The sequence below is a fragment of the Mastomys coucha genome, unplaced genomic scaffold (genome assembly GCF_008632895.1).
Source record: "Mastomys coucha isolate ucsf_1 unplaced genomic scaffold, UCSF_Mcou_1 pScaffold9, whole genome shotgun sequence".
Lineage (NCBI taxonomy): Eukaryota > Metazoa > Chordata > Mammalia > Rodentia > Muridae > Mastomys > Mastomys coucha.
Genome location: NW_022196915.1, coordinates 17,377,240 through 17,400,950, shown reverse-complemented (window position 1 = coordinate 17,400,950; position 23,711 = coordinate 17,377,240). Strand labels below are relative to the sequence as shown.

Sequence of the window (23,711 nt, the reverse complement as noted above, 5' to 3'; positions counted from 1 at the left end):
GGGAATCTCTGAGGAAAGGGAGGGCCCTGAACAAGGGTGGATGCTGAGTTTGTTTATCTTTCTCTTCTACTCCTGGATTCCACTGGAAATAGATTTTCCATCCCAGCACACCAGCAGGGGAGAAACTTCCTTTCTGTTGCTTGGAAGCATTTCCTCATGGTGAGCACAGCCAACTCAGTGAGTAGCCAGTAAGGCGGAGGAGACCCTGTGGAGCTGCTGTATCACAGCTTTGCTGATGTCCTGGTCCTCTAGCCAGCTCTGGGACAAGTTTAATAAAGGGACAAAGCAAGGTACAGTATGGGCCCAGGAGGATACCATGCTTGCTGGTAAAGGTCTATAGAGGGAGCTTCTGCCTAAGATGGAAACCTGGAAGCTGGCTGGCAGGACTTTAGGAGACGGGGTGAAAAGTACAGAGCTCCCTTGGAAAATCATTTAGCACCCCCACTGACTTCATCTTTGCATGGAAAGATCACTCCGGGCAATGCAGGGACCCTAAGCCTGAGGTGGACCGTGGTAGACGCGGGATGGAGGTTTATCTTTGTTAGACTTATCTCTGCTCCCTCCAGTCTACAATGGACATTATTTTTATCCCTGAAGACACCAGGCAGATGAAATTCAACCAGGCACTAACAGTTACCCTAAATGTCATTCCATAGCTGTTGTGCCTCAAACTCCAGCCCATTCTTTGTTCTGGCCCTGGTTCCCTGTAGGTCAGTGTGGGCACTAGCAGGTCTGTAAGCATGGGCCTGAGCAATACCCACGATTCCAAGGAAAGGCCAGGCCATGCCTTGTGAGGAGTGCCCACAGCTGGCTCTGTCTAGTTCTAGCCTAAAGGGCAAGGATAAGGGGTGTTCAGCTCTCACGATCCAGGAGGAAAACTTGGGTCAGGCTCCTCAGGGATGATGGCTAGACCATGCTTGGTTTCTTCCCTTGCAGACTTTGTGCCCACAGTTGCCAAGAGCCATCGGAAGGTTTATTAACCCGCAGAGTTATTTTAACTCCATAGAACACATAACCAACGACCACAAAAGTGCTGGTTTTTTTTCTTTCTTCTTCTTTTATGTAATAAGATGTGGAAATTTACTACAAGCCAGTTTACAATGGAAGTACACCATCTTCTCTTTCATCTATAAAATGTGTCTTGTGACTCATGACTGCTTAAAGAGCCTCGGCTGGCAGCTGAAGTGAGGTGCTTTCTTCACATAGGTCTGACTTCTAAATAAGCCCTAGGAAAAGAAAAATTTAGAACTAAACCAGGCAACCAGCCAATTCACCAATCCACTCACCCACTCAGAACTCAGGGTGTTCAAAGCAAGGCTGACCACAGGTCCCTCACTAGGAACTAGTCTCTTACTGAAAGCTGTGTGACTCTTCATTTAAGAGCTAGTTCACTTTGGGAGGAGGGTGAGGTGGCGCACACCTTTAATCTCAGCACTTGGGAGGCAGAGGCAGGCAGATCTGTGAGTATAAGCCCAGCCTGATCCACAGAGCTAGGTCCAGGACAGCCAGGACTACACAATAAGACCGTCTTAAAAAACTAAAACCAAAACCAAACCAAAACAAACAAGATGAGGTTACATCCTATAAGGTTTGCAGCCTGGCAGGAGGGACAGTCTGGGTCTGTCCCTTCCAGGTCCTGAGGCGCCTTTCAGATGGGCATCCTGAGCTCTAGCCAGCAGCCTATACTGCCAGAGAGAAGTTTCAACTTGAATTTGAGTCTTTTTGTTTTCCCTGAGGAAAGAGGCAGGAGAGGTGACATGAACCCATGACTCCTTGGTGCTAGGGAGTTCACAATTTAAAGTGTGAGGCAGGAAGCTGCTCCCAGCATGCTCCAGGGCTGAGGGGCTCCGAGGCTTACCTCACATACCATCCGGACCGCTGCCACACAGGATCTCACCATCCATCCCGGCCTTTCCCAAACGCCCGCCAACAGGCAAAGGAAATAAAAAAAGTAATCACCATGTCTCTGACTTAGGTGTCAGCTCTCTCTCATTGGTTTATTTCTGTTAGTTACAAAAAGACCCTCATTCATCACCTTGGCTTGCAAGCTTCCACCAAGAACAGCTTGGCCAAGGTACCTATTTGGACAAATCAGATTGACAGCACACCATAGCTAGATCAGCATTCCACTTCTTGTTTTTTTGTTTTTTTTTTTTTTTCTAGCTCGGTGTTGCCTGACATCAGCCAGTAAAGGGTCCCACCTCATAAGGCAACTTGGAACAAGTGATGCGGACACTCGTTCCAGGGAGGGGGGACAGCTCAGGAAGAAGTCCTGACTAGAGCCCTCTACATCCATACCAGTGAGACAGTGCACCATAGTAACAGAAGACCTTGTCAGCCACCAGAGGCTCTCCTGAGGGACGCAGAATTGTGTGAGTGTATGTGCTTATGCTGCATGAGTGCGTGCGCACATCCACACAGGAAGAGGGAAGGACAAACACACATCAAGCCTACACACATACAGGCTCCAGTAGCGGATACCTGTTGGACCTCCTCTCCTGCTGAGCCAGCTCTACAGCTGCAGCTAGCGACTATAGCCCTTAGTGGAAATCAGGACGCAGAAGGAACCTGCACTCACTTCCTTTCTGTCCTCCAGGCCCTGTGCCTGGGAGCTGGGAGGACCTTACGGATCCCCTGTGGGAGGCTGTGCACCGGGAGTTTCCATCCTTGATAGTGTTTCCCCCGCCTCCGTGCCTCAAGTCTGAAAATGAGGTTTGAGCTCTGAGCTCCAGAAGGACAGCAGGGGTGTGCACAGCACAGGCCAGCTAAAGCACAGCGAAACAGGAAGGGGATGTAAGGATGACGTCAGCAACGCCCCTGGGAGCTGGCCATCTCACCAGGAGTGTGAGCTGTACCCTTCCACACAGCTGAGTGGAAGCTCACTAGAGAAGGGGAGAGAATGTAGGACGGGATGGAAGGGAAACGGGAAATGGGAAACGGGAAGAAGGCAGGACCTGGCCAATCCATTCCAGGTCATGACCTCTGCCTGACTGGAAAGTGAAGCCTCCACAGCAGACTCACTCTTCTCAGCAGTGCTTGCACTAGACAATGAGCTGAGAGAGCCACCCAGAGCATACCCTTCTGTCTACGACAAGTAAGACTTCAAGTGGCAGAAGACAGCCCTGGGTACCCTGGGTAAGGGCTAGGGTCACAGGTCACAAGCATATTTAGATCCTGTATGCATATGCAAAGTACACTCTGATCCAGGCTTAGGAGGTTCTGAGGAGAGCTGTCCTCTGTGCTTGTCTTTCCTCCAGCCCATGAGGTGGTGGGGTGTCCTTGTGCTCCTTACCGCTGTGCTGCCGGCTGCACTGACAGGCTATCAGACAGCCCCGCCCCACTGCTCCCAGGCCAGCCTGGACCACAGGTAAACCGCAGCCAGGCTGAGGAGTGGGTGTGGCCAGCAAAGAAGAGCCAGTTAGAAATGCCTCATATAACCTACACATTCAAACATGGCTCTCACCAGTGTCTGCTCTGCTGCAGTCACTTCACAACTTTGGAGGGCACGGTGACAGGCTTTTCCAGCCAGGAAGACAGCTGAGCAAGCAAGCAGGTGACAGCTGGTGACAGACCAGGGCAAAGGTTGGCTCTGCAAGCTGCTGTTCCGGTAGTCGAGACCGGGCCATTCTAACACTTGCAATTTAGAGACTGAGAGAGGCAGGAAACCAGTGGGAGTAGCCTGGTGGCCTTGAGTCCTCTGGACACAAATGCCTAACTCCTGGGCTCCTTCCTGAATGAAGTTTAACCAATGCCTCTAACCTGACAGCTTATAGCCCTGGCAGGGCTCTGTCTGTCCCTACACTGGAGCACACAGATCTACCTGAGTAGCTGCCTCCTGAGAAAGTTCTGACCTTAACTATGGATCTGTGACCACAGATAAGCTCTATCTCTCTACCTTCCCATCAAGACCATTTACCTCATCACTGACGTTACCTAACAATATTCCTGGCTAAAAACCTCCTCAGTTTTACCCATTTCCCACCAGCTCATACCCCATGAAAGGCGAACAAATCCATGTCTTTGGGGATTAAAAAGAGTTTTAAATACAATAGTATGAAAATATAACTTAAAAATATAAAAGTCAAACAGCATACGGAAGACTTAAAAATCTGTTGCCCATTAGACCCATAGAGACTTTGTAGGAAATAAACACATACTCAAAAAACAGTAACACTGTCACAGCTCATAAAATTGGCTTTAGAAATAAAGAGTTACAAAAGCCATTTTGAGTTAAGAAAGCATTCCTGTTCCAACTTGGGTCAACCAGCAACTGCTAACCGCAAGCACGTCACTCGTCCACAAGGTTGGCAGCCTCAGCTCCAGGCCCTGCAACAGTCTGTGTGCTGTTTCCTTCCACCATGCCACTTGGTCAGACAGGACAGGGGGTCTCACAGCACCCCAAAGGGACAACAACAAACAAACAAAGCTCTTCGCTTGCATATTTGGTCAGTGTTTGTAGTGCAACTGAGTGGGAACTCCAGCTGCCCACAGCCCCCTCAGGCACTGGTCCTCTTCCCTCTTTTAAGTCACAGTCGTCTGGGGCGGGTGGAGAGCGGGCAGAGACAGCAGGAGGAGTGGAGGTAGAAGAGGAGGGTAGAGAGGAGGGAAGCAACGCTGCTGCAGGGCTGGGCCCCAGGACTGTCACCCGCAGCGTGGGAATGTGTCATACAGGCAGCCCGAAGCGGTGCTTCTTCTTCACAGGTCTCCGGAGGTCCTCCTCGGCGTCAGACTCCTCCATCTCGTCGTCAGCTGAGATCAGGATCTGAGGCGGTCAAGAGGCAAAGCCTGAGATGCTAGTGCCTTCTGTGCTCTGTGTCTTCTTTGGAACCCAGCCCCTCTGGGAGGCCTCATGTCTCCCACTCCCCCTTCCACAGTGAGATGTGCTGGCCCGTTGAAGCTAGCATTAAAGTCACCACCCCTAATCTGCCACCCCCAACCCCCACCCCATCAATGCCTTCATTTAGTTTCCAGACAGATCTAAAACTGATCAAAGCCAAGCAGCGCATGGAATCTCATGGTCCTGGAACTGCCTTGAATACAGTGTCATTCAAAAGAGACTGGAATCATCCCAGGGACCACACAGGCAGTGCAGTTTCAGAGGGGCTGTCTTGAGCCACCTCTGTCATTTCTGAAGATAAAGAGGGAAGTGCTTCACTCCTCCATGCAGCTGAGACACTAAGGACAAACTTGCTCACTCCTGCCGCAGCTGCTGGCCTTAAACTTTACTCTGAGTACCACGGGAAGATTGGAATGGCCTGCATGAAGGTTTAAGAGCCCAAAGCCCAGCCGTGCAGGGGAATGTGAACTCCTACTCCAAGGTTGGGACAAAGAGCCATACTACCCTTCCTGCGGACTGTATCACTTGATCATGTGGTTGTGAAAGCCCTGCTTTCTGGCTTTTTGTCATTTGCCAAATGTTGGCCAATTATTATGATGTAACCCCTGTAACCAGAATACAAACTTGGAGAAAATATGGGCTTGCTTTCTAATTTATTCATCGTTTAAAACTCCTTCAGCCTGCCCAGGGTTCTCCAGTGTGGGTGTTTACGCTCAGTCACAGATGCAGATGTGTGGTGGTGAGCCATTTGTGCATTTGCTTTTCCTCATCCTCAGGTCTCAGGATGGTAGCCATCTAAGTCACTTTGGGGAGGGGGTAGCTGGGGGAGTCAAGGTCTTACTATATAGCCCTTTCTGGCCTGGACTTTGCTATGCAGACTAGGCTGACTTCGAACTCACAGAGATCTGAGTGTCTTTACTTTCCAAGTGCAGGATTAAAGCCATGTACTACAAGTCTGGCTAATCTCAGCCATGCCCGTAGCTCCCATTGGCAGCACCTCGCTCAGCACTATGGGAGTTTCCTCTGGCCTCTCCAACCCAGCTGCTGCACGCTGAGGCACAGGTAGTGAATGCTGCAGCCCAGCTGGGACACACTCCCCTGCCCTGTGCTGTCTGTGTTCATGCATGCTGCTTCCTTATGTTCAGGCAGCAGCAGGTAAAGGGAGATGAGGTGATCTCCATGAGGTTTAGCTAGTCCTATATTTTACAAATTTTTCCCTTGCTCGTTAGTGAAGAACAGGGCTCCAAGTACCTGCTTCCCTGGAATAAGGTGGATTTCACCTTACCTAGCTGTCTCCACTGCCACAGGGACAGTCTAAAGCAAATCTACATACAACATCCTTTTGGCCTGAGAAGGCACATGTGACAGCAGACATTGGGCCCAAGCTAATGAGGCTCTGACCCGGCCACTCTTCAGCTCAGCTTCTTCCTTCCCTCTGACTGGAATTGTGAATCAGCAGGTACACACTTAAGAGCAGAGACCCCCAGAGCCCAGGGTATGGCGGCCAAGCTCGTGGGGAGGGCCAAGGAGGGCCAGGGAGGGCAAGGGAGGGCCAGGGAAGCTCCTACCTCAGACTCAGATTCCTCATGGGATGCTGCCCTTCGGTAGCGAACCTTGCTCCCATTCCTCGAGTCCTGGCTGGCTCCTCTTTCTTCCAGTTTAGCTTTCGTCTTCCCCTTTCTCATGAGAAAATTGTCCACTACCCAGAACATGAAAGCCTGTGGGAAGAAAAAGTGTAGGTTACTCTGGATAAACAAGAAAAAGCAATGGGCTCCATGCCCGCCCCTTCCACCGAGAAAAGAGAAGCCTCACTCAGCCCTGACCATCTCTCGGAATATTCAAGAAAACCAGTCACTCTCTCTTTCATTTGCTGTACTTTTATTATCAGAGAACAGCAGGGTAATTCTTGCTGTGGTCACTTATGGGTTTTTGTTGTGTTAAATAACAGGCAGCCCAGGGCCAGGTGTGGTGGCACACGCCCTTAATCACAGCACTGCGGAGGCAGAGACAGATTGATTTCTGTGAGTTTGAGGGCAGCATAGTCTACTTTAGTGAATTCTAGGACAGACAGGGCTATGTAGGGAGACCCTGACTGTAAAAACAAAACAACAAACAAACCAGGCAGCCTGTTTTGGGCAGAGGACCTAGGTCTCTAACTGCCCATTTTGAGCCTCATGGGTCCGTCACAGGTGGGCGACACTGTTGCTTCAGGGGGCCCCCATTCCTTTAGTGCTCTACATCACTGGTTCTTCACATGTGGCCACTGTGCTGAAGAGTTTCTCTGAGGTCTATACTCAACAGTAACTATCCGGAGAACACTTGAAATGACCCTGATCTAGAAGTTACTGTCACACACAGGCTGGGATCTCAGTGCAGTGGCCTATCAGGGAAGGTAAGTCATAGTTCCTACGATCCTTTCCCTGAAATAGGGGCCCTAGAATGGATACCTGACTTCTGATACCACGTTCAAGACTGGCTATGGGATGGAAGGTAACAACTGGCTACACAGATAGAAAGGATTGTCTTAGGCTGTAAATGTGACTTTTGTGTCACATTTAGAGCTCTGAACAGGAACCCTTGGTGGCAGGGTACAAGCTGGGATAAGACACTCAACAAGGCACTGACATTGACAAAGAAGGGGACTATCAGCATGACGATGGCCAGCTTCAGGTCTGGGTTTTCAATTGGATTCAATAGGGCCACCTGCAGAGAGAAACAGACACAGTGAGGAGAGCACAGGGGTAGCACACAGGAGACTTAGACACTCCCCAAGAGGCACTGGGGACAGCCCCTTACACTCATGGCTGTATAGACCCTAGATTTGACTGTTGGTAAGAGCTAGTCAGAGCTTTGGGCCATTGGCTCTGGAGTAGCTTCCCCTGTGGACCTGAGGGCAGAGTCAGATCAAGTGGGACCCAGGTCCTGAAGCGGGGAGCCTGAAGCCCCGGAGAGCAGTAGCGGTAAGCATGGTCCTCAAGGGCTTGGTGGGAAGAAATTCAGTGGATGACCTTTAGAGACCTGGGCAACAAAGCCCTGGAGCACTCTCCAGCAGCAACGCTGCGCAGCCCGTGCTTCTGGAGCACAGGAGCCCTGAATCCTTGGGCTTATTTTCTTTAAAAAGGTGAGAACTCAGCCACAGAAAAAAAAAACCAAAGCCAGTATCTGAGCAACTAGAAGGCTCCTTGGCTGATTTATGTGGGAATGAGCCATTTTGATCGTGCTGGGGTCAGAGGGCAGAGGGCAGGGCTGGCAAAGCCACAGGCTTACCCAGGTATTAATATGTAGGTGGGTAAAGACCTCAGACACTGCTCGTGGCTTCAGCTGAACTAGCAGACACATGTATGAAGGACATTTACCAGTGTAGACACATTCACAGTTACCAAGTCTGCAGACTGATCAGACCAAGCAACACAGCAGAAGGGGCTGTATTTCCATTACGTTTACATATCTTCAGGCTTCATCTAGAGAAGACGTGTGTTTACACCAAGTGGGCGGACACCAAGTACAAGAATGACAAACTAATGCTTTTATAAACAGCTGCTACATCAGACCAGATCCAGGACTCACTCATAGAGCTAAAACAGAAACAAGCAGGCCAGGGGCCAGGGCTGTGGATGCCGGGGAAGTCGTTTACGTGGCTTAGCAGAGGACAGCAGAAGCAGGGATGGAGGCAAACCTTTTTCCACTGGAGTATAAGAAGGACGATGAAGACCACGGACTTTTCAAAGATCATGATCACGATGTAGAGGGCACACTGCCCTACCCAGGCCCCACACTGCAGAGGGTCTCCTGCAGGGACAGGCAGGCGCTTAGCCACACACACCAGGATCTGAGTAGGACATCACCACCCAACCCCTTTGCAGCTCATTATGAGCCCTCATGCCCCTAGCTGGATCCCAGAACCCTGGCTCTAAGGTACTTTACGAGTCCCTAAAGCTCTATAAATCACCTCATTTCTAAAAGAGGCAGTGCTCTAAATAAAGCCAGAATTCCTAATTTGGACATACCAGAATGTTTTTCTTAAAAACAACAAAAAGAAAAGTTCTAGGACAGAGTTAAGAGGAACTAAACTTAGTAAGAGCTCACTGCTGGCTCTGTCCACTGGCAGCAGCAGCTGGGTTAAGCAAGAGTGCTATTTTATCTGCAGTTGATTTTCCCAGTGACTGCTGCTAACCCCCCTTTCTCTGCCCATGATGAGACTGACACTGCCTAATCAACTGCAGTAATCAACTTCTTTGTCCATTTCCTCCTTCCAGCCGCCCCAACTCCAGCAACCCTGCTGTTCTCAGCCCTGAGTATATCAGTCTGACCCAGAGAAACTCAGAGTCCACAAACTTATGCAAAAGAACCTCAAGTTAATGCTTTCTGGAACTTTTTCATAGAATTAAACAAAAACAAATTTGGGAGCAACCTAATTCATTTTGGGGGACCACGTAACACCTTGGCTAGGAGAAAGAGACAGAAGCCATCAAGACAGGAGAAACAGACCGAGGCCAGCAGCTATGGCACAGGCCTGTCTGTGCGTCTGTCAGTGGGGATGGTAAGAAAGTGCCTGGAGGGCTCCAACAGTCCAATGAGGACCACCTGGGGCCCTGCAAGGCCTCCAGGAACCTTCAGAAATGACTCAGCAAAGGGCGGGACCAGCCTCACTAGAGAATGGTCCAACACATAGAATCTTAGGACAGGGCCTCCTCAAAGTGGGAGAGCGGGTGGCAGGGCCTTGTCCTGGAAGCTCAGCCAGGGCAACCTGCATTCCACTGACCAAAACAGCAGCAAAGTAATATTTCAGGGAGGCCGTGAGAAGAGAATCTGGTCTGGAGAGATATCTCCAGGCATTCATGCTGCAGGCCCCATCCCTGTCTGGGCCCCGCAGGCTGAACACAGTGAAGGCAGGTGAATGCCTTTTCCTAGCTGTGATGGACAACCAGCAGAACACTGCTTCCCTTTCTGGACACTGCCAGGAGCAGGGCAGAGAGCATGCGGCAACACACTGACTGCCTGATCCGAGGCCTCCGGGGCAGGGCACCTGAGCCTCAGCAGAGCGCCTCCGAAGTGCCACTCTTCCTGGCAAGGCTGCAGGCAGGAGTTTCACAATGTTTTTGGTAAACCACCTGACCCTGAACAGGAGAGGAAACTGTTTGCTAAAACTCTCAGGTAAGAACAGTGATACCCATCTAGGAAGTACCACTGGGAAGTGTCTGAGCAGGACTGGTGTAATGGGAGAAAGCAGACAAGTGACACCACTTGTTTACTGTTATGAGCACATTCACTTGCTCAGTGTTCATTCACTCCATTTTCCCAGAAGCTATGGGTGACAGAGAAGAGAGAAACCAGTTTCCTCTTCTTTCTCAGTTTGTCTGCACAGTGGAGCTGCCACTATCTTTTGTTTTTTGATACTAAGAGAAGAATGCTGAAAACCACGTAAGAGAGACAAAAGCACCCGTGTCCAACTGATACACCCACACACCCTAGATTCCTGTGTACACAGGCCACAGGTCACTGTAGCTGGACTGAGTGGACACGTAACAGTTTGTTTGATTATTTCTGTTCCCTTGAGAGTTATTCAAATGCTCCCTGGAGTTCTGTCTAGAGGACAAATATGGTCAATAAGCAGGCCAGTGTGTCCTGTTTTCTACTGTAATGGACAACCTCAGGGACATGGTTTGTTCTGGTGAATTATTCTCTCAGGCTGTTATAGGAATAGGGGGCAAAAGGAAGAAACATGTGTGCTGAGAAGCCTCTGGAAGGGAGCACTGAGATGGGCAGGCAGGAAAGCCTATGATACACCATGCCACCAAACACTATCTTGTCTTCAGGGCAAGAGAAGTGTAGTCATCAGACTACAGATACCACCTGTGACTCAATAGCTGTTCCCCCTCAAACCAAACAACTGTGCTTATGTTCCAAGTCCCATGACTTCTCCTAGGAACCCAGCATGCTATCCTGTGAACAACCCCCTCTTATTTACCTGAGAGCTGTGGGGCCTACATGGAGTTCCTGTCTCAATTGGACAGGTAAGTTCACAGGTGTAGAAGGCAGAATAATGGTCCTGCAAAGATGTCCACATCCCAATCTCCGAAACCCATGATATGTGCTGTGACCTAGCCAAGGGGAATTCTGGCTGTTAGTGGAATTAAGGTTGCTATTCAGACTTCAAATGGAGTATCTGGAATGTCCAGATGCACTCAGGGTAATCACAGGGTCACTTCAAGGTGGAAGGTCAGAATGATATACCATGAAAAGAACTTGGCTGCTGGCTTTGAAGACAGAGGGGGAGAATCACAAGCCAGGGACCCAGACAGAGCTAGAGGCTGGACAAGGCAATAGAACAACCATCCATATCACTGCTAGAATGAGACAACCCTACTGATGCCTTCATGTTAACCCAACAGAACTGTGTTGGACTTTTGGAGGAACCACAGATAAATCCATTTGGGTTGTCTTAAGCCTGTGTTGGTTTCTTACAGCAGCACAGAATAACTACAACCAGCAACTACAATGCCACAGGCAGTGGGGAGACAGCCCAGGGAATGAGGACTTGGGGTGGCCCTTGACAAAGGGACGTTTTCTCTGAAGACACTTGAGGACTCTGGTTCCTAACACCAATGACTGGATTAAGGGGCTGGGCCAAGAGGACAGGGCTCACACAAAGCCACTGCTGTTTTCCCTTCTTTCCGTGCTTGGGGAGGCAGGCAAAACTCGCTTTAGAACTGGTGGGATAGGGGACCAGACCTGACACCTGTTCTCAGTCAACTCTACGTTATCACTGGTCAGCTACCGTGGAGCCGACAGCTCTGCCTTCCAGATGGGCATCTCGACGGCTGAGGTGCAGGTGAGCAGTGATGGTGGAGGTAGTGGAAGCTTTTAGGACCCCTGGTGTGGAGGACACAGAGCCTGCAAACACGTCCTGACCGGATATGTCACTTAACTCCTAGTTGCCCGTGTTATAAATGAGAATGATGTCAGACTGGTCTGTGTGCTGTGGCCATTTCTGTCCTGCAAACTGAGAACTCTATGGGTTTGGGCATTTCAGAAGCCTTCCCTTGAGTCCTGAGGCACATGCTATGCTGGGCACTATCTTAAGTCACTGACTCATTGGCATCAAGTAACAGGCTAAGAAAAGCCCTCCCCTGAACTCATATTCCCTCACTGAAGACAAACAATTACTTAAGATTTCTAGAAATACCCAAGGCACTCCACAGACAGCTCTACCAACCATGTGCCCTTTTAAACTGTCAGTCTCTCAGAGGTCTTCAACTACCTAGAAGTGAGTAGGTCTCTGGGCCCAGAGCCATGGCATGGAAGGGAGTCTATATCCAGATTCTACACACTTGTCCTGGCTCCCTCTTGTGGTAAAGTTCTACTGACACTGCTCCCTAAGAGGAGCTCCTCACTAGGCAAATGTTCTATCAGAGAATCAGGAAAATAGGAGAATCACAGGTGTGTAGCAGAAAGAGGCACAGGCTTTTATCTTACTGTGGACAGCCTTCTCAAACAAGAGCTGCTCCCATCTGTCCAACCTGGTGGGCAGGTGACATGAAATCTTTGGGAAGCTCTGCAGAACGAGGTGGCCTTGTAGCTCTGCATGTGGGACCAAGTGCCTCTGGTAGAAGGGCTGTCCCCCAGCTTCTGCCAATTCTTTCCCCGTAAAGTGAAGTACTTCCTCTCTGCTCCTAGGAAAGCGAATCTCAAGCCCTAAAGTGAACTCCTTTGTGTCCACACAAGGAAGCAGTCAACAGCCTAAATCCCCCAGATTTCAGAGCTACACAGGGCAAAGCAGTCCCCAACAGGTCCTACCCAGTGTCCCTGGACATTACCATATTCTCCAAAACGCAGGGATTCCCACTGCTGCCACTCTACCAAGACACCGACGGCACGTACGCCCACATAAATGAGAAGCATGCCTACAGTGGCGTCCAGAAGAAAGTTGATGAGGTACCTAGGAAGAGAGGACATACCGGCATGGTCAGGGCATAAAAGCCACTAAGCTGTGGCTTCACTGTGGCACTTACCAGGGTCCCAGATGAAGGCCAACAGACCCAGCCTTTGTTTGGCTTTACTGAGGGAGAGTGGTACCCTGACATATATTTATGTAAGAGACTACAGAACGGTGGCTTCCATGTCTAGGAGTCTGAAAAGGTGCTAATATTAAAACCCTGAAGAACAGGAAAGAGAAGGACAAAGAAGCCTTATAAACTTCAAGCATATGTGCCAAGGCCAAGATTCAACAGAAGGCAGCACACCTGGAATAGCCAAGGAAACCGAGGAGAAAGAAACCCAATTGGCAACAGTAAGTCTATTAAGTGGTTCTGCTCATCCTGATGGTTCCTGGCCAACGGAGGTGGCACAACTATGCCACTTTCCTAGGGCATTCAAGGAAAATGGCTTCTGAGACTTCTTAGACAAAAAATATGGCTACATGTTCCTCCCTGTCTGTACCCATGTGTGCAAACAGTACTTTTATTTTTTATTTTTAGAGGTGCTGGTGATGGAACCCAGCACTGTGTGCATGTGTGTGGCTATGCAAATGTTCTAACAGAGCTACAGTTCCAGACTTGACTTTTTTACTTCACTAAGAGAGTTCTGCTGCCCTGAGAAAAGGCCAGAGGATTGGAGAAAAGGACACGGGGAGGCATGCCAACAGTGGCCATTCTTATAAGGTTTGTTTCCATTTTTCTGAAATATAACCTTTTCCTCACCAAGGTAGAGTTCCCTGTTTACCTAGCCTCCCTATGTCCAGATCCAGCTGAGCACCGCTGGACACAGGCTCCAGTTACCTAGGCAGACTAAGATGAAAATGAGGCCATGGAGCGGATACTCTGTGATACCAAATGGCTCTAACTCCTTACGGATAAGCTCAGGAACAATGCAAGACTTGGCTTCAAGGAGTTTCCAAGTTGCTAAGGCCTGAGACACTTTATGTAGGCCAGCAGACCTCTGCCCCAGTCTTGGCTTTGTGATGTGCGTAACACTTCAGTATGGGGCCAGCATACTGTGCTTGGTCCCCAGAACCCAGAGCACTGAGAGGGAGGCAGGCAGCTTGTTCTTCCTCCTAAAGACACAAGGGGTCGCTCTCAGACCAGAGTCAGAAAGAGTAGTCACAGCTCCCAAAGCAGTTTGCATTCCGGCGGGGGTGGGGGGTTTGGGAGGAGTGGGGCACTGCTCTGACACTCTCTAATTGGTGTGGAATGCTATTCACACCTGCCGTTTTGCATCTGAGACGAAGCCTGAAAAATAACAAGGACAATGGGTATACCCAGTCGTGCATTCATTTATATACTTGTCAAATACTTCCTGAGTCTACTGTGTGCTGCCCTTGGAAGCCAAGACCAAATCTGATACTCTGCATTCAACACAGAGGATTCATTCAGGCATCAGAGCATCAGGGGTCCAGATGTGTGCAGTACACAGACTGGTCTAAGTCGAGCTTCACCACATCTGCACTGTGTGAACTTTAGGTACTATGACCTCCCGCTGCCTTCCACTTGAAGTTGGAGATGGGAGGTAAGAGTTGGGATTGGAATGAAGCCCCTGTCACTCTGTCTGCTAGGGGACACTGTCACTCCTCCAGTAAGAAGTCTTAGGCCACGGTTAAGGTTGCAGACACAGTGCTCTGCACCTCACGTGGAAGGCAGTCCACACTGACAGACGGAGCAGCAGATGCTCTTTGTGTCAAAAGAGGCCAGTGATGCTCAACAATAACTGTGCCTGTAGGCATCTCACAGCACAGAGAAATGCCCATGTGCTCTGTAGCTGGCACATAGCCACTCTTGAGTGTTATCCTGCTCTGCTGGGGGCGCTGCTGGGAACTTGGGACCACTAGGGCACTAGAAAGACAAAGAACTGAACTCAGACTGATGAACAGAAAGCCAACACACAAGGTAACTGTCAAAGTCCTGAGAACCAACCAAAAGCCGAGCGTACAAACTCATGAAGGCATACACAGGGTGAAACCAGAGAAAAGTCCTGAGGAGAAAGGATGGGTACCTTCCCCAAGCTAGAGGGCTGTGCTGGCAGGGAGGGAAGGCCAGTCTGTATTTTCAATGGAGGTTAAATTCAAATATAAGCCACTTACAGTGAACAAGGGTCCTCTTCAGTGAGATCTGCTAGGTACACATTTGCAAAGTGGATGAACAGCATCCCTATGGCTTGTTTGGAAGTGTCTAAAAACCTGCATAAAACAGAACCAGCAAGTATTACCAATCTGACAGGAGACCAGCAACCACTTTAGGGAAAACAGACCAAGTCTGTGGCCAAGCCTTAAAACCATCCCTATACCCAATGGCAAGGAGACACCAAAGGATAACATGTAAAACACACAGAGGGCCTGAGACCTAGGTCTTCTTGGTGTTCCTCACTAACCATGAGGGCAGGACTAAATGCCAGATTTGGGAGAACCAGTGTGGGAAGAGTACAAATAGGAATTCTCAACATACAGGAGGAATGTTGTTAGGAATCAGCGAGTGCAATGTGGGACGATTTATAAAGCACTTTTATTGACATGATGATGACGTTGCTACTGAAGAGGACTGGAAGTCTCATTAGGGCAGGAATAAGTAGCCCACACTGTTTCCAGAAGCCTTCCTGTCTCCTTCCAAATGACTTCCTGTTTGGGAATTTTATCCTTGGAATCTATTTCTGAAGCTTTACTACTATATAATGAACATACAACTGCTACTGTAGGGCCATCCTACAAAAAATGAGTATTTTGATATTCATGCATTTATATTAACACTTGAGCTCTGCCCCTGACCCAGAGTCCCCCATCCCACCCCCGTCCCCCCTGTAACTTCCCAAGTGCCAGGGGTGTGAGGAATATCTCTTTTGTTGTTGTTGTTCTAGGTCCCCTCACTGAGAGAGGTCTAATCCTTTGGACTGTCCTGGGTGACAGGAGCATATTTTGTCCTAAGAAGGTGACTGTAGTTCCTAGAGAGCTTTAGGGTGGGGCAGGCCATAATTAAATAAGACCCACCATGCTCCAGGAAGAGGAGATGGGCTGCTGACTACATTAACAGTCAGGTACATCTAGTGAGTCTTGAAACACGGGCCTCGAGTGTTTTGGAACCAGTGAACAAATTAATCCATTCACAGGGAGGATGGCGGATATGAAAGCCGTGCTCATGGAACTGAGCTCAGGAATAGAACATCCCAGCTCACTGAACGGCTCCATCTAGCCATTTGCTCCTCTGCATCCTTCAAGATAAACCAGGGAATGTAAATACTGTTTCCTTGAGTTCTGAGTCGCATCTGGTGAGGGGGTACGATAAGAATCTCTGAAATATGTATGGCTAATTTCCTAATAAACTTGTATTTGATTACATATGCAGACTGTGTAAGTCAAGAATTTAAGCTTAACCTCATAACAAGTCAAGATGAAGAAGCCTACAGCAGAGGCTGCTCCATTCATATTGTCTTCCATCTTCCAGTACTGAAAGCAACATTATAAATAAAGTTAGGGGTCAAAAGTTTTTGAAAAGACAGAACTATTTTCATATTATTCAGTATTCACATTAACTCAACTGAGGGATCCCACATACTTTATACGGTACATAACTTCTCCCGTTCCAAGTCCTACCTATCCCAATACTTCACCATCAGTCCCCAAACCAAACCCTAACACCTTGGCAAGTGCTTTCTCGGGGTGAGTTCGCACTTTGGTACGTACCATATTCTCCATGGCCGTCTTTCATGCTTTGGTTCTCTGAAGCGTTTAACTGAAAGAACAAACAAACATTGGGAGTTTCTCAAGCCAACAGCAAAGCTAAGTACATACCCAAGGTGGATTATCATTGTTATTTATGTTGCTAAGTTAAAACACATAGTATGTCAGCATGGGGCAGCATATTTTGCTCAGTGAAGATGTCTGTTGGCAAGGACTCTTCAGAATTAGGTTCTTCCTAAAGCATGCCTTCTCACAGTATGTGCAAACCTACATTTTTTCCTTGTGACAAAGCTCATTTAGGTGATTACTAGAAGCAACGAGGGACAACGTTGTTGCTTCCAGCTCCAGCATATGTTCTGAGGACAACGCACCCACTCACCCTGAGGCTTATTGTACTCCAAGCCAGATGCTGAGGATACAAATGTAAAGTCAGCTCCCTAGGAGATGGGAGAGCTGCACAGTGCAGGACAGAAAGTGCTGCAGAAGAACAACTCTGAGGCTGGATGCAGGAGTCAGGACAGGCTTCTCTAAGGGAAGTGAGCAAGCCAGGTCCTCAAGGCTGAGGAAGAGCTTACTGAAAGACCAGAGAAGACGCAGCGCAGACCCAGCTCTGGAGCTCACTTGCACAGTCACAGAGCATAGCAGAGTGTTCAGGATATTTTCATTTGCCTCATTATAGTAGATAAACACAAAAGCCTGCTGGCGATACAGCAGGTAAGAGGGTAACAAACTGAACACAGGCCACATGACGGGGGTCCTGAGTGCTGGGTCAGAGGGTCTACAATGACTCCTGCAGGGAAGAAGGACCCAGGAGAGTCTAAGCAGAGCCTGCTTAGAAAAGCAGCCCTGAGAACTGAGCAGATGCTGGATTTCCCAGATGGAGGCATGGAGAAGAGATGCTGGCCGTGCTCACAGCTCTAGGGAAGAAGCAGCAACAACCTGCTCAACCTTGGCTGGCAAGGGACTCCCAGGGCAAAGGTGTGTGCCTGTACCTAAGCTGTCTTGCTTGGCATGCTGTCTACAGCAGGGAAATAAAGAGTGGTGGCTACAGGCGCCCCTGAAACTCTTATTGACATTCTGCAACTAAAACAAACATCGGAAGTGTGGCTTGTGTGATATTTACTATTCCAAAGTGTGGAGAAAGAATCAGACTGACTTAAGGCTGAAAGACCCCTGATGAGAATGGGGAGCAGGAGAGCACCAACTTGTGGAAAATCCCAAGCCACCAAAGACTGTGCAGCAGCAGGAGGAAGGGGAGAGAAAACAGAACGCAAGTCAGTACACCCTGCTCTGAATAAATGCAGCAGCTCACACTGGGCAGGCCAAGGCTGCTGTACAAGCACTAGAATAACAAGCCTGGTACTCCCAATCATGCTGATAGTGAAGAGACTGAAAAGCTGGTGGGGCTGTAAGAAAGAACGTGTCCTTGACACACAGTACACCCAAACCTCAACAATGCCAAGGAATCGTAAGCTGAAGCCCAAGAGGCTCTGGGGCCTGAATGGCCCTTGAAAGCAAACACCAAGTGTCACTGAGGGCTGGAGGCTCACAAGAGACTGGGTTAGAAACTTCCACTGGGGTGGAGTCACTTCACGCTTCTCAGTTAGGACCTCACCATTCTGACTACTACTACCATTATTGTTTTTTAAGACAAGGTTTCTCTGTGTCGTCCTGGCTGTCTTAGAGCTCACTCTGTAGACCAGGCTGTCCTCAAACTTAGAGTTCTGTCTGCCTGACTCCCTGGCGGTGGGCTTAAGGCATGCTCGGCTCTATCTTCATTATGTCCCTTACTAAGGACATCAGATACTGGAAAAGGAGAAGGTTCTGATTCCTGTAAGACGGACACTTAGGTAGACACTTGGGTATCAGAGGGGCTAGAATTTCCCTTCTTTAAATGACTTGTGGGGAGGAACTATATATATATTAAATAGATTACATAAAATGATATAATTAAAGTCTAGTATAACTAGACACAAGTATAGGTAATCATATACTAAACCTACTGTTATGCCATTATATCCATGCGATGTACGGAGAAAGGGAACAACTATGGCGTCATGGGATGGACCCCTGCTGACTATTTGCAGAGAGTGCTTTTGAAGAAGTGGCTAAAGGTAAAATGAGGTCCTGTGGGTGTGTCCTAATATGTTTAGTGCTTTTTTTTTTTTAAAAGAGGAACCCAGGACACATATGTATGAGTGTACCAGGAAAAGACCATGTGAGGACATTGTAAGAAGTGGCCATCAGAGCTGAGAGGTAGTGGTGCACACCTTTAATCGCAGCATTTACTTAGGAGGCAGATACAGGCATATCTCTGTGAGTTCAAGGCCAGTCTGGTCTACAGAACGACTTCTAGGACAGCCAGGGCTACAAAGAGAAACCCTGTCTCAACAAACAAACAAATCAATGAAATGACGTCTAATGTTCTGCTATACTCATAGATCAGTGCCTTGTCCAGTGCCCAGTCATCATCAGAGAGGCTTCTTCAAGCAGCAAATGGAAGTTAGTTTAAAGACCCACAGCTAGACGTTCTATGGAGAGTCTGAACTGGAGGTCTCCATTGGGTCCCTCCCCTGGGAGACTGGGAACTCTTCTGAAGGAGGGAAGGAAAGATTGTAGGAGTCAGAGGGGATGGAGGACACCAGAAGAACATGGCTCACTGAATCAACTAAGCAGGGCTCACATGGGCTCACACAGACTGAAGAGGCAAGCACAGGGCCTGCATGGGTCTGCACCAGGTCCTCTGTGTGTGTGTTATGGCTGATAGCTTGGTAATTTTGTGGGATGCTGAACAGTGTGAGCGGGTATGTCTCTGACTCTTTTGCTTGCACTTGGGGCACTTTCCCTCCTAATGGGTTGCGGTGTCCAGGCTTGATATAAAGACTTTTGCCTTGTATTATTGTATTTTGTTTTGTCCTGTCTGGCTGTTGTCTCTTGGAGGCCTCTATTCTGAGGAGGAAACACCTGCTGACTAGTCCATTCATCTTGGACCTGACCTTCTCAGAACTGAAAGAAAATAAATGTCTATCATTTAAGACACCCAGTGTGTTTATTATGTTATGGCAGCCAGAGAAACTTAATGATGCAGAAAGATAGTAATTAGAGGACAAAGTAAGGTTTTTCAATAGGCCTAATGTCCCCTGTTTAAAAAGCTGGAGAGAAAACATACTCCAGAGGTTCAACTTGATGAATCTACCAAAGAATTAACAACCCATGTACTTTTACATTGCATTCTGTGAAGTGCAAGGCATGTATTCTACAAGTACTAATGCCAACATATAAAAATATATAGGGAGGTCACTGTAACACTGTCACAACAAAGACCTGGAAATAAACTGTCAATAAGCATTAATAAATTATATTAGTAAATTACTATACCTATAAGTATATACATAGACATTTGAACTTTTATGTAAGATGCCCCATTTAGGAGGAAGTGAAGCAGCAGAAGGGTGGCTGAGCTCCGGAGTGCACCAGTGCTGTGAAGGTGAGCTCTGCAAAGAGCCTGGGAGCAGCTGTGAGGTTTATGAAGGGTTCTAGGTAATCTACCAGAGGAAGGTGCAGAGAGTCACACAGTCTTCAAGCTGAAGTGGGGCGAGGGCTTCTCTTTTTTGCCCGTGGTGATGGATGGATGAATGCTAAGCTGAAGTTCACTTAGAGCTTTACTCTGTTACTGTGCTGACAGCAGCCTAAAGAGGGTGACATGGGAGCAGGGAGACCCATTAGACATCCTGGGCCAAAGGATGACACATCACAGCTGCCACAGGAAGCTGAGGAGAAGAAAGAAGACTCTAGCTGTTTTTTTTGTTTTTGTTTTTGTTTTTTAAAAAACCTTCAGCTAACAGAATTAGCTATGGACATGGGAGAAAGAATGGTGTGGAGGCCTCTGTTGGTGAGAATTTAAACTTGCCCCATGGTACAAGGAACCCTGGGAAGACAGAAGTCTCTCTGCAGGTAAAAAGCCAGGAGCTAACATTAAAAACATGGTTCACAGAACTCAGGCAGAGCTCCAGGACAAGTGGTCTCCTCATTAACTATGCTCCTAAAGAATGAAGAAAATGGACAGAGCCCCTTTCCTCACCGACTATCTAAGGCCTTCAGGATCTGTATTTCTGTCGACAGGCTTCACTGCCCCCTCCCCCGCCCCTATTCACACTTGCAGTGAGTACTTAGAACAACGTATAGGGCCTGGCATGCCTAAAACAGTTCCTATTTCTTCCAACCTTCTGAATTAAAATACACCTTTTAGAAAGTGTACACATACAGGGAATATATAAAACTCAAGGTACACAATTTTCTTTTTTGAGATAAGAACTTGCTGGAGAGCCTAGGCTAGCCTTGACTCTTCTCCCATCTCAGGCTCTCAAGTGCCGAGATCACAAGTGTGCTCACCATGGCCAGTCACATTTTTTGGGTAGCATTTTTATGACGTGCATTTTCAATCTCTTTCAACTTTACATTTCAGGTAAGAGCTGTTGTAAGCAGCATATAGGTGAGCTTCCCCTGAAATCCAGTTGGTAACTGCAACAGGCTGCAAGGGCGCTCCCTAATCTGAAAACAGCCTGCTTTGTCTCATGATCACACTGGGAGGCAATCCAACTAAGCAGTGACACCTCCTGTCATAAAGGACAGTGGCTCGAACAGCTCGCACCACACGCAGAGCACCTGAACAACAGCATCTCAGACACGAGAAGGCAGTGCTATGGAAGCTGCCTGCCTTCCAAGAGGGGCCTTTGAATAAGCCTTGAGAACCACACCACAGGAATAAACACTGCACACCTGGCCAGCACGAGTCACCCTTAGCAAAGAGAAGAATGAATTGGCCGGGCCTATTGTCAGGGCAGAAAATCTAGGCCACGTCTGCTCACCACAGTCAACAAGCACCTATGGGAAACTTGAAGGCCAAAGATGAAGTCAACTGATACAGCCATCTGAGTCAAAGCCACTTCTCTTGGCCTTTTTCTGGGCAGAGATGGCAAGGTTACGGGATCACAGGTCATCAACCACACTTTTCCAAGAGTTAAGTAAATAAATACCCTGCTCAGAGCCATATTACATTTCATGTAACAAGACAGAATGTTTGTTCCTCTAACCATCTCTCTTTCCACCCATTCATCTGTCCATTTATCCACTCACCCATCTATTTACCAACATTGGTCTCTCTAAAATAGAAATAGACTTATGCTGTTTCCTTTCCACTTAAAATACCCATGACACATAAATTCATCAAACTTCACATTTAAGATGTGTATGTTTTACTTTAGTAAATAATCTCTTTACTTAATTATAAACATACAAACACAGAACTGCCCCATGCCGTTCCCTAGCACTTAGGGTAAAGGGCAAGCTCCTTCTCGAGCCAACATCCTACATGGCAGGGATCTCATTCACTCTTCCGACCTGATTCTCATGTTATTCCAGCCACAGAGGCCTTTCTACACTAAACACCCACATGCTGGTCTTCCTGCAGCAACACTCTGCTCCAGATCAACAAGTGGCTGGCTTCCTCTCATCCTCCTGGTTCTCAGGTCACCTCCTTGGACACCCACATCTAAAGGTGTGTACTATGCCCATTCATCAGCCTCCTGTTTAGCCTATCCACTGGACTCTGATAATACCATGGTTTTTCTTTCTAATTTCTTTTGCTAGATTATAAGATTTACCAGGGTTCTAAACTTGCTACTACCTTACTGGTTTTTCTGTCTGGTGGCATGATCCACTGCCCCACAAATTCACACTTGTCATGGCAGATAGGGATGCTGTTTAGAGCCTTTGGCAGGCCACTATAGGTGAACCACAGAAGAGATCTTTAGGATTTTAGAGCAAGGTTCTCCTATCATCTGTGGACAACAATTCTCCCTATGAGAGAATGTTCTTGGTCTGCTGACTGAGCCTTAGTAGAAACTGAACATTTGACAATGGGCCACCAAGTTACCATGCAACCTGAGCTGCCCACATGCATCTGACCCACAGAATCATAAAGTAAAATAATGGAAATGGTATATATGCGATCTGGCCCAAGCACGTCCTAAAGGCCCAAGCAAGTTACATGAAGAAGTTGCCCAAATGTCTATAGTTTCTACTCCAGTTACAATGTTGTCTGTTGCCAAGCATGTATCTATAGCCTCATATGGTGTGCGCTATACTCGGCTGACTGAGAAAGAAAAGACTGGGGCCTGATTTACTGGTGTTCTGCACATTACACAGGCACCTCCCAGAAGTGGACAGCAGCATTACAACTCTTTATAGGACAACCCCGAAGGACAATGGTGAAGAGAAATTGTCACAATGGGCATAACTCTGGGCAGAACACATGGTCAGACATTTTGTTTGGAAGGAGGAATGGCCAGGTGTGCTATTGTTCACTGATTCATAGCCAATGGATCTGTTCAATGATCAGGGACCTGGAACAGCATGACTGGAAAATTGATGAGAAAGACATCTAGGGAAGAAGTATGTGCATAGATCTCTCTAAGTGGGTAAGGGATGTGAAGATACTCATGTCCCATGTAAACTGTCACCAAAGGTGACTTCAGCAATCAAACAGGATGATCCACTCTACGGACAGTCTGTCTCTTTCCTCAGCCATCCCTGTCATTGTCCAATGGCCCATGAACACAGTGACCTTCATGGCAGAGATGGGGGTTATACATTAGCTCAGCAGCATGGACTGCTGCTCATCAAGACTGACTTTGCTACAGCTGCCAACAAGCAGAGATCAACACTGAGTCCCAGATACAGCACGTTCCTCAGGTTGGCCAGCCAGTGATCTGATAGCAAGTTGATAACACTGGAGCACTTCTGGGGAAAAGGCAATGCTTCATCCTTTCAGGTGCAGACACTTATTCTGGTTATGGATTGACTTTCCTGCACTTAATGCTTCTGCCAAAACTATCAAACATGGACTTGCAGAATATCTTCTCCACAGTGATGATATTTCATACATTATTGCTTCTGACCAAGGAACTCACTTCACAGCCAGAGAAGTGTGGCAGTGGGCCCATCCATAATCATGGAATCTACTGTTTCCCACCACTCTTAAAGCAGCTGGCCTGATAGAAATACAGAATGAGAAGCTGGGTGTGGTGGCGCACGCCTTTAATCCCAGCGCTTGGGAGGCAGAGGCAGGCGGATTTCTGAGTTTTGAGGCCAGCCTGGTCTACAGAGTGAGTCCAGGACAGCCAGAGCTATAGAGAAATCCTGTCTCAAAAA

At 48.1% G+C, this 23,711-nt stretch overlaps 1 protein-coding gene across 1 annotated transcript in view; it reads right to left on the bottom strand.

Moving 5' to 3' along the window:
• Positions 1 to 1,976: 1,976 nt before the first annotated feature.
• Positions 1,977 to 23,711, bottom strand: part of LOC116084305 (store-operated calcium entry regulator STIMATE) — a 43,898-nt gene continuing 22,163 nt past the window's right edge. The window contains exons 2-8 of the mRNA XM_031361162.1: positions 16,503 to 16,551; positions 14,913 to 15,008; positions 12,655 to 12,776; positions 8,514 to 8,626; positions 7,463 to 7,540; positions 6,406 to 6,555; positions 1,977 to 4,762 (exon numbers count right to left, since the gene is read on the bottom strand). Coding sequence (XP_031217022.1) covers positions 4,664 to 4,762; positions 6,406 to 6,555; positions 7,463 to 7,540; positions 8,514 to 8,626; positions 12,655 to 12,776; positions 14,913 to 15,008; positions 16,503 to 16,551 — 707 coding nt within the window. The 3' untranslated portion in view covers positions 1,977 to 4,663. The remainder of the gene's footprint in view (positions 4,763 to 6,405; positions 6,556 to 7,462; positions 7,541 to 8,513; positions 8,627 to 12,654; positions 12,777 to 14,912; positions 15,009 to 16,502; positions 16,552 to 23,711) is intronic.